Source organism: Chrysochloris asiatica, unplaced genomic scaffold (genome assembly GCF_000296735.1).
Source record: "Chrysochloris asiatica unplaced genomic scaffold, ChrAsi1.0 scaffold00101, whole genome shotgun sequence".
Classification (NCBI taxonomy): Eukaryota; Metazoa; Chordata; class Mammalia; order Afrosoricida; family Chrysochloridae; genus Chrysochloris; species Chrysochloris asiatica.
In genome coordinates this window covers 5,151,421-5,167,170 of record NW_006408619.1, presented here as the reverse complement: position 1 = coordinate 5,167,170, position 15,750 = coordinate 5,151,421, and the positions used below count along the sequence as shown (strand labels likewise).

The window sequence follows — 15,750 nt, the reverse complement described above, 5'->3', positions numbered from 1 at the left end:
CTGGTCGAACAACTGCCTCTTGGTCCATGTACAGATTCCTCATGAGCACAATTAAGTGTTCAGGAATACTCATACTTCACAATGTTGTCCATAGTTTGTCATGAGCTACACAATCAAAAGCCTTTGCATAGTCAATAAAGCACAGGCAAACATCTTTTTGGTATTCTCTGCTTTCAGTCAAGATCCATTGGACTTCAGCAATAATATTCCTCTTTCCACGTCCTCTTCTGGATCCAGCTTGAACCTCTGGAAGTTCTCTGTCAGTGTATGCTTGCCGCCTTTTCTGTACTACCTTTAGCAAAACTTTACTCGCGTGGGATATCAAAGAGATTGTCCGATGATTTCTGCATTTCATTGGGTCACCTCTCCTTGGAATGGGCACAAATACGGATCTCTTCCAATCAGTCGGCCAGATAGATGTCTTCCAAATTTCTTGGCATAGATTAGTGAGTGCCTCCTGTGCCACCTCACTTTGTTGCAAGTTTTCAATTTTTAGTCCATCAATTCCTGGTGCCTTGTCCTTTGCCAAGTCCATCTTGGACTTTTTCCTTTAGTATCATCGGCTCTTGATCATATGCTACCTCTTGAAATGGTTGAACATCAACCATTTCCTTTTGGTACAGTTGCTCTGTGTAAACTCACTATGTTTATAGTCTAGAAAACCCTGTAAGGCATTTCTCCTCTGTTACATTCGGTCACGTTGAGTATAAATCCACTTGACTGTACCAAACAAGAAGACTGTTGCTATGATAACAAACCTGAAATATGTGTTAAGCTTAGCACAAACCATGGACAATACAATGACTTCGTTTCTCCCTATTCCCAGGTGTTCCATTTTTCCCTCCAAGGAAATCACACTCTGAGGATATAGTCTGAAAATAATAAGTAGGTTTTGAATGGAGTTCCTCCAACACTTGGCTGCTAAACAGAAAGTTTGAAGCTTCATGGCCACTCAGAGACAACTAAGAAGAAAGGCCTGGTTATCTACTTACAAATAATTAGTCATTGAAAACCCCATGGAAAACAGTTCTGTTCTGAAATATATGTGGTAGCCATCACTCATAATGGACATAACAGCAACTGGGTAGCCTTATAATGAATAATGTGGTAAACTCCACTGGTAATCCCAACACAATTATTATTATTGGTTCATTTTCCTCCTTCTGTCCACATTTTATAAAAATAAATAAAGAGATTTTCCCTACGGCATTCCAACTCTACTTCTTTCTTTCATTCTTCTTCTCTCTCTCTCTCTCTCTCTCTTTTTCTTTCTTTAAAAGAAACACTAGCTTTTCCTATGAAGGCATCTGAGCAAAGATCAAGTGGGTTTTACCATAAAAGACAGGATTAAATTAAAGAAACTGGAACTCATCACTGACCAAGGCAAAAGAAGGGAGTTCTAGTAGCTACCTAAAGTGTGGTTGATGGATCAACAGCATCAGTAGAATCTGCTTGTACTCTAGATCCCCATGTTAATCTGGAGCATATTAATGTTTGAGAAGAAGGGCATTACCTACCGTCTTCCTTACCACTATTTCCTATAAGTCCCTCTTCTGAGTCAAAGAACCCCATAGCACTGTATGGTAAACACTGAACTGTTAACTGCAAGGTCAGCAGTTCAAAGCAACCATTCTGTGGGAGAAGGTTGAGGCTATCTGCTTCCATAAAGACTTATAGTCTTGGAAACCTTATGTAGGGTCACTATGACCTGGACTCTGCTAGATAGCAGTGGATTTGCTTTTAATTTTATAGGAAGGAGTCTCATTTTCATTTCATTGTCAAGGACAAAGTCATTCAAAAGTATATGGGCAGTTCTTTGACATGACTGAGAAGTGCTTTACAAAGACTATTTCAGAGCAGCTCAATTCTAAGGCTGCTAACCTCAAGGTCAGCAGCTGGAAACTACCAGCAGTTCCTCTGGAGAAAGATGGGGCTTTGTGTTCCCATAAAGATTTACAGCCTCGGAAACCCTATACAGGGTCGGAACTGACTCCACACTTAACAACAACAACAATTGTCTTTGTTAGTATTTGTTGCCATAGCATTGACAATAGCCAAGAGGGAAACAAGATTAGGATGCAAAGGCCCTGGAACTATGGTATCTGAGGACCACCAGCAAGGTACAGTCATAGTGTTTGCACACAAAGTCAGCTTCACAGACGGATAGCCTCTTCCTCCCACCCTATGACTCACATCCTGTTCACATATAATGAGGACCCGCTTTAAACGAGAACCTTTCTCTTCTCTTCAAAGAACCAAATTACAGAATTAAAGATGCCGGATTTAGCAAGCAAATAGAATCAGTGTATTTGCAACTGCAATAAGCATCTGTTTTGGTTGCTGTATCCTCAGTTCCTCTATTTATTAATGTAATGCTAATTAGTTCTACTAATGAGAGTTATAACAGAAGGGTAATGACCAGAAACCCCATACAAAAATCATTCCTCTTCATCTGTTTTCTTTTCTCTTTCTCTCTTTTTTTTTCTTTTCCTTTTAACAATGAATTGATTAGGGTCTGTGATGAAGGGAATGCAGTATTTGCCAACTCACTATAAATATGGACGGGGAATTCTGAAAGCGTTTTTTTCTGTTTCTTTGGCATTTGTTTCAATGCCGCATGGATTTATGCAGAAATGAGCTGGGACACCAGTACCATAAACATGACTAAATGCAAACATAAAAAATTAACCCTTTGTACCCTGGACCAAGATGATGGTTATCTAACACCAGTCTCATCTTCATTTTTACTGGAAGCAAATTACACATTTATGTATGATTCAAAGAACACTTCAATTTAGTTTACCCTTTCTGAATATATGGGTTCGGGTATGGTTTGTACAAGCAGGATGATAAACCTTGCTTTTATAGTCCTATGCCCTGGTAACACAGGCAGACAGACAGATATGCATATAATCTCCAGATCCATGCCAGTTATGAAATCAAATGTCACTCCCCAGGATTCAGTTAATTTCAGATAAAATCTTTTGCCCAAAAATATGCACATATTTGTAAAAAACTAAAATCCCAAAACATGTTTCTTCATTCTATCACTTTCTAAGTCTCCAGCCAAATGTCCTCTTATTAATTTGTTTAAATGAGTTAAACAAACATATTTTAGGCACCAACTGTGACATACATGTGACATGCAATTCTCTTATAAGAGCTCAGACACAGGCACAAAAACGTGCCTAAAATCAGTCAACACGAGACCGATGAGGATCCAATCTAGGTCTTCTGACAAAAATTCCTGTAGCTTCCCACTAGCCTAGTGGTTCTCAATTGTGGCCTCCAACCAACAGCATCAGAATCACCTGGGAACTTGTCAGCAACAAAAGGCTAGGGACTTCACCCCCAGAAATACAAATTAGAAATCCAACAAGTACTCAAGTAGCTTCCAGATGATTCTGATTCTCCTAAAATTGAAGACCCACTACATTAGCCAAGAACGGCCTTACTTCTCTCCCTTAAATACTACCTAGAAAGACCAAGGATGTTCACTGCCTGCTCATATTTAGAAGCCGCCGCCGGTTTTTTAAACTGGTTTCTAAGCCTACAGCTGTCCTGAACAGAGCTTTGTGCGTGTTTACCTTTCCTTGCCCTGTTCACTGAACACACTGAGAGCTTCTATGTGCTCAGAGAATATTATAGTGGTACATGATGTTGTTGTTGTTGTTATGTGCCGTGGAGTCGGTTCCGACTCAGAGCGACCCTGCACAGGGTTTCCGAGGCTGTTAATCTTTACGGGAGCAGAACGCCTCATCTTTCTCCGCAGAACCGCTGGTAGTTTCGAACTGCTGACCTTACGGTTCGCAGCCCGATTTGTAACCACTACGCTACCAGAGTGGTACATGATACTGATATTAAAACAACATTCACAAAAGGTCATCAATGGTACTTTCAAAGGACCTGACTTGCTTCATCCTCCTTAATCCTGAGATAGCTGACCCTACTTCCCATTCGGCACTTCTTTGATAATTCCCTGCCATAGTTGGTTACTTGTTTGTCTTTTTTTCGTCATCGCCACTTTCTCACCTTCTCTCCAGAATATGTATTTCCCCTAATTTTCATTTGAATCTAATTTTTCTCTTTGTGTATTGGTGGTGTCTTTAAGTGCCGTCCATTTGGTTCCCATTCATAGCAATACAGTGTAGGGTTTCCAAGGAGTGGCTGGTGAGTTTGAACTGCTGACCTTGTGGTTCAAACTGGCCTTGCTATCCAGTGCTTATCCTACAGGATAAGCAGGACTCTATTATGTAGTGTTGACTTTGTTGTTAAGTGCCGTCTAGTCAGTTCCAACTCACAGTGATCCTGTATACATTTCTGAGGAGTGACTGGTGAGTGTGAACTGCCAACCTTGAAGTTCAAACTGATCTTGCATTCCAGTTCATCAACCTGCAGGACCACACCAGGACTCCCCAGCTGGGTAGTCAGCAGGTAAAAGCCACAAGGTTGGAGGAGACAGAGCCAAAATCACTCGTTGTCCATTTCCCTGTCTGGTCAATTTATGCAAATCTCTCCAGAGGCAAATTTAGTCCAAATAACCAAAGGAAGACTCTTGATCAGGCTTCATGCATCCCTAGTCCCTGACCCTTCCCAAGGGATCAGTCAGCATCTAGATTACCTGCTGGCACACAGGGAACTACACAAAGCCTGGTGAGCAACTGTTGAGGCATTTTGTCAGGTCCGTGGCTGCAGTGACATTCATAACAGGGGGACTAAATCAGGATGATTCACTTGTGGACTTTGGCAAGAGTGGCGGCGACAAGCTGCTGGAGTCTGACCTTTCAGACTCTTTCTCCCTCCTATGTACAAGGAGGCTTCAAAAAGTTCATAGGAAACTCCATATTTTTTTATTCTATTTTTTCCACAAGTTTTTCAAAGACCCCCCATATGTCTGGGTGTCTCTGGGGCAGTTGTGACACCCTGTGGCCAGGTTGGTTCATCACAGCAGTGTCCCTTAGTCCAACAGAGTGCACTGGGCTGCTGCAGGGGAAGAAGGAGCAGAAGGGATTGAAAAGGGCTCTTTCCACGGGACTGCAGAGTTGGGAGAGTTGCAAATAGACACTTGCAGGTGCAGCAACTTGCAGGTGCAGAGGTTGTTTTCCTGGATGTGTGGATCTTGTTTGTACCTGGATTCTCTGGGTAAGGCAAACAGTTAATAATTTCAACTGCTAACTGAAGGGTTGGAAGTTCCAGTGCACTCAAATTCACCTCAGAAGAAAGACTTACCTATTTACTTCCAAAACATGAGTCATTGATAACTCCACGGAGCACAATTGTACTCTGAAACACACAGAATTACTATGCGTCGGTGTTGACTTAATAGCAACTGCTTTTCTTTAGCTTCAGCTCCTCATAATACTACAACTCCATAGTTTCTGACCCACTGCATCCTTTATTCAATTTATTTGTAGTTTTTGTGACCTTGGTTAATTCAGAACACCACCAAGAATGAGTAGGAAAACGAGGTGAAGGCCACAGAAAACAAGACACCAAGAATCAATCTTGAATGCTTAAGGAGGGACAAAGCTCATGGATGCTTCTCTCTCTAGAGTCCCCGATGCAACCCATTCAATGCACTACACATTGTAACTTCCCAGTAAACATGGACTGAATGTTGAATGTATCACCTGCCCCACAACTTAGGTGAAGACTAATAACTGCTATCTACCAATGTGCTTTAATCTCATTTCTGGAATTCCGGTGTGGTGCTGTAGGATAAGCACTTGACTGCTAACCACAACATTGACAGTTCAAACCCACCAGATGCTCCTCAAAAACACTTTACAGGATCACTGTGAGTCAGAACCGACTCAATGCACTTACAAACAGCAATATAAAATGTTAGGTTTGACTTGCGCAGCAGTAAGAACTAATAACATAGCATCCCTGTGACTTCCTGGAGAAGCTTAGAACACATGATTTGCATTGCACTTGCCTAGGAAAATTGATTACACAACAATTATAAAAGCAGTTATCACCGAGTTGATTCCAACTCATGTCAACCCCATATGTGTCAGAATAGACTTGTGCTCCATACAGGTTCGAATGACTGCTTTTTCAGAGTTTAATCATCAGACCTTTTTTCCAAGGGTACTGTGGGTGGACTTAAACTTCTAACCTTATGGTCAACAGACAGGCATGTTAACGATTGTTATAACCCAGGGACTCATGTTGTTGTTGTTGTTGTATGCCGTGGAGTCGGTTCCGACTCAGTGACCCTGCACAGAGTTTCCGAGGCTGTTAATATTTATGGGAGCAGAACGCCTCATCTTTCTCCCTCGGAGCAGCTGGTAGTTTCAAACTGCTGACCTTGTGGTTCACAGCCCAAGTCATAACCATTATGCTACCAGAGCTCCTAGGGACTCATAGACATTGTTATTTATAATACTTGTGTTTTCTTGACTTGCCATATCTTCATTCAGCTTTCCTTCACCCATTTGTTTTCTTCCACATCCTTTTGATTTGTGTTTTTCTTTTTTGAAAGGTCCCTAATATCATCATTCCATGCCTGCTTTTATATTTCATAAAAATAATTTTATGACATAATTGAGCACTGCATTACCATCACCACTGAAACTGACTGTATCTAATGGTGGTCTATTCTAGGTGAGCAAACCCCACCAGTTCTTAGCTTCAGGTAAATCAATAGCAGCAGCAAGGCAAACAGAGTAGTAGATCTCACTCTAAATAAACTCAACAGACTTTGTAGTTTTATGGCTTATGTAGAAAAAATAACCCATCAAATCATTGCCAGCAAGTTGATTCCCACTCATAATTACTCTGAGACAAAACAGAACTGCCCCTTAGAGTTTCCAAGACTATACATATTTATGGTACTCAAGGAGCTCAGAGGTGATCCTGATATTGCTAATGTCCCCTTGCAGAGAGGTTGTTATGTTTCAACCACCGACCTTTCAGTTAGCAGCTTAGTGTTTAACCACCGTACCACCAGGATTATTTATTATCTAGGAAAGCACTGCAGTTTCACTGGTGTTGTAGAAACTGTCACTCTGAAATGCATGTTTGCCATATGTTGGTTTTGAGAAGTGACTTGAAGTTGGACCATTTGCCTCTATTAGATATTAGAAACAGAATAGCAAAAGCACAAATAGCAGAGCTGATGATACTCCCATGGCAAAGGGACGGTTTGAGCTGTGGGTTAAAGCAGAGTCTAGACCATGGGGAGACCAGAATTGGAGGAGGAGGGCAAGGTTCTGTGTACGTACGTGTCCTAGAGGATGACCCCAGAGATCTTGGCCTACCCTGCTGGCTACCTTTCTGAACTGCAGCCTGAAGTTGCTGTTGCCCCTGAGCAGTTCTGCCAGTTCCCTTCTCTCTCCCCCAGCACCTACAGCATTCCTGACTGGAATCCTGTTTGCCAGGGTCTTAGGCTCCTGCCTCCCTCTCTAAATCCACCTTATGTTTTTCTGCTTTGCACATCCTAGACATCCCTTTTCCTCCCTGCCACAGGGCCTTTGCATGTGCTGCTTCCTCTGCCTAGAATGTGCAGGTGTAAAACTTATTTCTAAATTCCATAAACTAACATAGCACTGATTCTGTGAAAATTTACTTTCCAGTCTTTATTACAAGATCACATCAGTTTTCTAAAGTGTCAAACAAAGGGAATAATAGACATTTTGAAAAACGGAATGCACATTTGCTGGCCAGCTACTATGGTGGTGGTGGTGACTGGGTGCCATGGACTCAGTTTTTGACTCACGAAGAGTCTGTACAGGGTTTCCAAGGCTGCAGGTCTTTACAGAGTAGAAAACCTCATCTTTCTGCTGCAGAGCAGCTGGTGGTTTCAAACTGCTGACCTTGTGGATAGCAGTCCAGCTCAGAATCCATTGTACTACTAGGGTTCCTGGACACCTAGCATATGCCCCCATAATGCTCAGTTGTTGTCAGGTACTATGGAGTCAGTTCCCACTCATAGCGACCCTGCACAGAGCCTCCGAGGCTGTAAATCTTGACGGGAGCAGAAAGCCTCATCTTTCTCCTGCAGAACAGCTGGTAGTTTCGAACTGCTGACCCTGAGATTAGCAGCCCGATTCGTAAGCACTACACTTCCAGCATAAGGTTGCTGTGAGTCGGTACCGACTCGATGACACTTAACAACAGCAACAATAATGCTCAGGGGTCTCTGAACATCTTACCACTTATTTTCCTCAACCACTAGTATAGCTGGCAATACTACCCATTTTGCATGTGAAGAAACTGAGAATCTGAGAGATTAAATAACACACCCAGGATTGGATTAAATAACATGTTCCTCAGAAACCCGACACAGGGTCACTACGAGTCAGAACCGACTTGATGGCACTTCACAACAAGTCTTAATTCCAGGTATGTGGAATTGTAAATTAATTTGGAAATAGGGTATTTTCACATATACTCAAGGAAATCCAGACGTTATTATATCGGCTTTGAGATAGGCCTTAAATCCGATGAGTAGTGTCCTTGTAAGGATAGGAGAGAAGCCAGGGAAATGCTAAGAAGACAGTTTGAAGATGGTGGCAGAGATTGAAGCAATGTGTCTACAAGCCAAGGAATACTAAGGATTATTGGCAACAAACAGAATCTAGTAAAGAGGCAAGGTATAAATTCTTTCTCAGAGCCTCCAGAAAAATTAGCCTTTGTTTCAGGCTTCTGACCTCCAGAGATACAAGGGACAACATTTCCATTTTTTTCAAGCCACCCAGTTTATGGCAATTTGTTATGGCAGCTCTCAGAAACTAATACAGATGTTTGGGGCTGGTAATGACTGAGTAAGGATTTGAACTTTGATCTCTTGAATCCATAGCCTGTACTCAGTCCATTATCCCAGTTGTCTTCCCTGAATTCTACCAGCAGTGAGATCCTCATTGATCAATAGTTTATAACAATATAGGAAGATACAAATACAGAGCCACATAACCAAATGACATCTAAAAGCATGAGAGTTCCCTTTGGTCATGTCATCATCTATATTCATAAGCAGCATGCAAAGAAGACCTCACACTAAGGTGATTCCAAATTGAAAAGTTTTCAAATGCCAGGAAAGAAAGAAGAGCGATGCAGAGGAACTCGGCAGCAAGAGCCACACAGGAGTGGAAACGAGTAAGCAGAGATTTAACTTTATGGAAAGGGTGGCCCGCTCCCTTTGAAAGGAAATATTCAAAGCACAGAGCAAATTTGAAAAGGCATCTTGAAAAGAGATGTGCAGGCAGCCAGTCGGATTTAGACCCGTCATGGAATGTTGGAGCAAAAAAGAAAAGAAAAGAGCTAATATGATTTTGAAGTTCATATTCAGAAGTGGAGATATCACACTGCTGCCAGGTTGCAAATTCCTTTTCACCTGACTCTGGGTCAAAACCGACTTGATGTCACACAGCAACAACAAGAGCATGGAGTCCTGGTGTGGCATTGTGAGTTAATGCAAAGTTGGTTTGAACCACAAGGTCAGCAGTTCAAGCTCACCAGCTGCTCCTCAGAAACCCTGTACAGGGCCACTATGGGTCAGAACAGACTCAACGGCACTCAACAACAATAATAAGAGGATAGTTTCCTTCCGAGTCACTTAAAACCAGAAAGTGGAAAACGCACCAGAGCAAGAGGGAAAAATGAAAGGGTTAAGTACATGTAGGGCATGTGGAGGATGGATGGATTTCTGGGGACAGATTAAAAACACTAAATATATATATATACTTGACGAGGTGATAATTAAGGTCACGAGGGAAGCTGTGGGAGTTGTCTGGAAGAGGAGATGAAGTGAAGGCAATTGAGGGAGGCAAGTGTGGAGGCAAGCGTTCAATAGCTTAGAGAACCATCCACCGGCACACTGTAAGTGGGAGTGATGGGATGGAATCCTCAAAGGACCATTTGCTGTCTCAGAGCAAACTTCCTGACAGGGTAAAGTTTATTGCATCTCTGTGTAACTCAAATTTCCAGTGACCTTTTGCCATTATACAAGTGAAGTAATTTCCTTTGAGGAAAGGTGCTATATAAATGTAAACATGTAGGTATGAGTTGGAAAGAGTGCTCGAAAAGAAATACATCCCGGAATCTTCTTGCCCTGATCCTCAAGTGACTGACTGGATGTGACCTCATAGATTTTTCTTTTCATCTTCTATTTATGGGAAGTGTACCTGACACCATCAATTTGGTGTACTCTTTCCATCTGGGAAACTCACAAATAAGTGATATTACTGAAGACCACACTGTTTTAATAAAAAAACATTCTGAAGTCAGTTGTGATCCAGCTTGTCTGGAAGAATAGTTATGTGGCTAATGCGGGTGAATCTGGAAACCCTTGATCAAGAAAGTCTGAGCTGCAATAGAAGAAATGCAACTGAACCCTGTAGAGGAACATCCAAGAGCAGACCCTTCTAGGACCTGAGACTCCACCCACCATCTCTATCTGAACATGTATATTTCAGTCCCTTTGCATATACTATGTCTGTTACCTGAAACATCTTTCTTTTCTCCACTTGTCAAAAGCCTGGTGTTATCAATTGAACTGTGTCCCTACAATTGTTGTTAAGTGCCACCAAGTCAGTTCTCACCCATAACCACCCTGTATAGGGTTTCTAAGGAGCGGCTGGTGAGCTTGAACCACCAACCTTATGATTCAAAGTGACTTTGCAGTCTGGCACATTAACCCACACCACCACACCAGGACTGCCTACAACAGGTATGAATTAATCCCTATAACCATGAATGTGACCTTGCTTGATGATATCAGTTTGGTTACCAGGGGTCACCCTGGAGTACCATGGGTCCTAATCTGTAGAACAGATATGGTGCCCTATTAAAACAGGAGAAAATGCACTGGAATAGGGAGACAGAGGAAAGATGCTTTGTGATGCTCCAGCTACAAACCAAAGAAACCTGAAGCTATGAGAACCTAGGAGAGATGTATGCAACAGATTCTCCCTCAAAGCATCAGAAAAAGTCAACACAATCAACACCCTGATCTTGGATTCTCCGTCACCAGAATTGTGAAGAATTCAACTTCTGCTCTTATAAACCACTCATTTCATGGGATCTTATGACAACCTTAAGAAATCAAGACACCTACCTGGTCAAATAAGGAGCTCTGGTAGTGTAGTGGTTACGAATCAGGCTACGAACAGCAAGGTCAGCAGTTTAAAACTACCAGCTGTTCCATGGGAGAAAGATGAGACTTTCTGCTCCCACAAAGATTTACAGCCTCAGAAACCCTGTACAGGGTCACTATGAGTCAGAACCGACTCCATGGCACATAACAACAAACAACAAGAAACCTGGTCAAATACTATTTAAGGCTTAGTCCAAATATGCTCTCCCCTGTGAAGTCTTCCATTCCCTGTCAGAAGGGGTTTGTCTCTCCTCTGGCATCGCCCCTGTATTTTAGCATGGGTCATAGTCGATGTTTCCACTTACTCTTTGAATTCCACTATTGGAAACTGTGTCCCAGACTCTGGGGGGTCAAAAGTCACAATGAAGAGATCCACATTTTTCCTGTGAACTCTCAGAGTGCAATTTCCCCAATGTGACCTTCTCTCTAGTAGAATCTGTTGTGTTGCTGTATGCTTTCAAGTCAGTCCCATCTCAGAGTGACTTAGTATAGGGTTTCCTAGAGTGACTGGTAGGTTTGCACTGCTGACTTTGCAGTTACCAGTCCAGTGCTTATCCTACAGCAACACACTAGAGAAGATTCTAAAGGTGATTTTCTCTCAGATGTGGATTAACTAAAAAGGTCACCCAAAATGTGATTTCCCCCCCTAAGGAGCAGTGATATCAAATGCTAATGAAATCTGAACTTTATCATTTTCCACTCAATTTTTCATCTGATTTTAGAGTATTGAAGGAGAGATGGAACAGGAAGACACCCAGCAATCCTGAAGAATGCCTCCATTTCCTGGTGACCTTTGCTATTAGGCCAGTCATAGAATGCAATTAATTTGGTCACCAATAAATTATGTGCATTGTAGGCTTGGTGAAAGCGTCATGCCTTTAAAACATATTTAATGAGTATCCATTATAGTACACACTATAGGGTCGGCAATAAAGAGGAAGTCCCCCAATGAGATGGATTGACACCGCAGCATAGCAATGTGCTAAAGCTCAGCAATGATTGTGAGGTTGGCCCAGGACCGGGCTGTGTTTTGTTCTTTTGTGCATAAGGTCACTATGAGTTGGTACCAACTTGATGGCACCTACTAACAACAACAACAACAACATTATGTCCTTTGATACTATATGTGACACTAAGTATCTCTTAGGACTAACAGTTTGGTAAAGTGGAGGATGAGTGGAAATGAAGAAAAACCCCAATAAGATGAAATGAAAACAATAGTCACAACTCTACACCCAAATACACAACCATCCTGAAGACAGTACAAGACTGGGTGAGGTTTTGTTCTGTTGTATATGAGGGCACCAAAAGTTGAAGCCCATGCAATAACAACTAATAACAACCATACGCTCTGGAAGTGAAAAATGAATGCCTAAAGATGTATGAATTAGATCACTGACCCTGGTCACAGATACCAGGAAGCACTCATTGCAGAGGGGCCTAAAAAAAACGGTTCTGACACTAAATCATCTTGTTTAATCTTTTGGGACCTATATAATCTCTAATGACACATGCTGCCTATGATAATCTTAGTTCTGAAGGGAGGAGCAATTATATATAAAGAAGCAGACTCATAGCCTAAAGAGAAGGGTTCAAGATAGTGGTCCAGCAGAAATAGGGAAGTGCCTGATCAGTAGTGCCCTCAGCAGACATCAAGATCCAAAGAAAGGCTGATACAAGGAGAAGGGCTCAGGAAATACACTCCAAACTCTTTACTAAAATCCGAGAGGATCTTCACACTAAGTCCTGGCACCTGCCTTACTCTGAGCCACCCAGCCACGCCAGCCTCTGTTCGATTCCTCCACAAAGACAAATGTCTCCATCCTCAGGGATTAGTACCTGCTGACACTGTGCCTAGAATTTCCTTCCCCTCTTTTCTTGACTTGGGTGACTCTGGTTTTGGGTCTCAGTTTCATTCATACAATCCCAATAACATTTTATTAGCTTACATCAAGCATGTTAATATTTTCCTTCATTGCGCCAAGTTTTTTTAATCAACAATTTTATTGTGATACTATATATGTAACAGAAAATTGATCATTTTTTTGCCATTTTTAAGTGTACATTTCATTGACACTGATTACACTCACAATGGTGTACACGTATCATCATGCACGGTTTCCATCACTTTCATCACCCAACCAGAAACTCTTTCACATTAAATCATTGTACCGATTATCATTTTCATTTGATACTTTGTAGCTCAATGTTTGCTTAATGTGTGCTTGCACCATTAGAATTTAGGCTCCAGGTAGGTAAGGAGCATGGCTGTGTTGCTCAACAGCACGGTCTTATATAAAATGTAAAACAAGAGCATGTGAGCTTGGCATAAAACCCAAACAGATGTCAAAGCAATGAACCTCACAGTTGTATCAACTTGCCCCATTGCTCCACTATCTCTGAATTCCTCAACCAAAGGCCACCAATACAATGCATGCATGACAAATTTTACATCACATTTCATTCGTCCATTTGCAATAGCATTGGGATTAGAGAATATCAGAATAGGAAAGTAACAACACCCCGGGAGTTCTGTATTTGGGAAGCATTTATTTCCCTACAGAAGCACTTTATCTCTCTCCATTCTTTAAAAATATTTTTATTGTGAATTGAGTGAAGTTTTACAGAGAAGATGATCAGTTTTACATTAAACAAATCATACACTTCATTTAATGCCATTAGACTGTAATCCTCTCTGGGTACTATCGGTTATTCCACTTTCTCCCTGTGATTCTTACTTGCTTTTCACCCGCCTTTCCAACCCTTCCAAACGTTTCCCTTAAGTAAATGCTGCCCTTTTGATCCTGACTGTGTGACCACTTACAGTAAGCGTATCTTACTAGAATTACCCTTCTCCCTGTACACCTGTCTACTGCGTGGCTAAAATTTGACCATGAGTGTGAGTTCCAGACCTGAAGGCTGACCAAGGGTCACAATCTCTGGATCTCACCAGTCTGTATCTGACCAGTAACACTGGTCTTTTTTTTTGTTATTATTTTGAATTTTGTTCCACATTTTTCTCCCACTCTAACCAGGATCATCTAATGTAATCCCTTTCCTAAGAGTTGGTAGTGAAAGCCAAACATCATTTAGTTTGTCTTGTGTCACAGTCATGGACACTGATGTTCACGTGTTCCATTAGTCCACTGCACTAATTGATTCCAAGTATCTTCCATTTTCATCACTCATCTTTCCTCTGCATGGGGAAGACTAATAATTGCACCTTAAATGGTTGCTCATGAGTTTTAGATTCCAGTTTCTCCTCACAAGAGTAGGACAGGAAACATTGTCTTTATGGACTTGTTAGACCAATTGACCAGTGCTTACTGAGACTATTGTCCTGAGTCCTCAGGCATAGCAACTCATTTCATCAATCTCTCTCCATTTTTTAAAACTCTCTCAAAGGAGTCAATACAATGAGGTCTCAAAAAAAACCTGGATGTAAGACATAGAATATCTTGACTACTTTCTTTCACTGTTGGGATCTGTAAATTCTTTTGCATTAACAGGTTTGACAACAGTCAGTTGAAGGACCAATTGATAAATTTTTCATGTTTAGTTCTGCCACTTCCCTTGGAAGCATTGAGCTGGCTTGTTCAACCTTCAGAGCTGTTTGTCCACTTAACAAAGTCCTGAACACCGAAAGTATTTTAAGTCATGATATGAGTTGTGTCTCCATTTTCTGATGGAGAGAAGTATGGGTGTCTAAATGATATTCACCAAGATACTGACAAAAATATAGAGTTGTTTGATGACACGTCTTTCTCTTCTCTCTGGCTCAGTGGTTCTCAAATTTGAAGTGATTAAGAATTATTGTTGTTGTTGTTGTTATGTGCCGTGGAGTCGGTTCCGACTCATAGCGACCCAGTACAGGGTTTCTGAGGCTGTCAATCTTTACCGGAGTAGAAAGCCTCATCTTTCTCCGTCAGAACACCTGGTAGTTTCGAACTGCTGACCTTGGGGTTCGCAGCACGATTCGTAACCACTACGCTAACAGAGCTCCTTAAGAATAAAGTCCTTGACAACTTCAATCTTTTCTCCATTGATAAGAATGTTGTTTATTGGTTCAAAGGTGAGGATTTTTGTTTTCTTTACATTGAGATGTTAACAACCTCCAATATGCAGATAATACAACCTTGCCTGCTGAAAGTGAAGATGACTTAAAATATTTACTGAAGACGATCAAAGCTTTCTGTATGGATTGCACCTTAATGTAAACAAAACCAAACTCTTCACAACTGGACTAGTAAATAACATAATCATAAGTGGATAAAAGACTGAAGTTGACAAAGCCTTCATTTTGTTTGGATCCACAACCAACACTCATGGAAGCAGCAGTCAAGAAATCAAACAACATATTGTAATAGGCAAATCTGGTGCACAAGACCTGTGTAAAATGTTTAAGAGCAAAGATGTTAGTTTGAGGGCTGAGATATGCCTGACTAAATCCATGGTAATTTCAATAGCCTCATATGCATGGGAAAGATAGAAAATGAATAAAGAAGGATCAATGGATTGGAATTATGGTGTTGGAGGAGAATATTGAAAGCACCATTGATGACAAAATAAAAACCAAATCTGTGTTGGAAGAAGTCTAGCCAGAATGTTCGTTAGTAGCAAAGATGAAAAGACTTCATCTCTTATACTTC

At 41.3% G+C, this 15,750-nt stretch overlaps 1 protein-coding gene across 1 annotated transcript in view; it reads right to left on the bottom strand.

Moving 5' to 3' along the window:
- Positions 1–15,750, bottom strand: part of LOC102818791 (cytosolic carboxypeptidase 4-like) — a 1,058,651-nt gene that overhangs the window by 102,503 nt on the left and 940,398 nt on the right. The window contains 1 exon segment of the mRNA XM_006867161.1: positions 10,078–10,100. Within this exon segment, the coding sequence (XP_006867223.1) occupies positions 10,078–10,100 (23 nt within the window).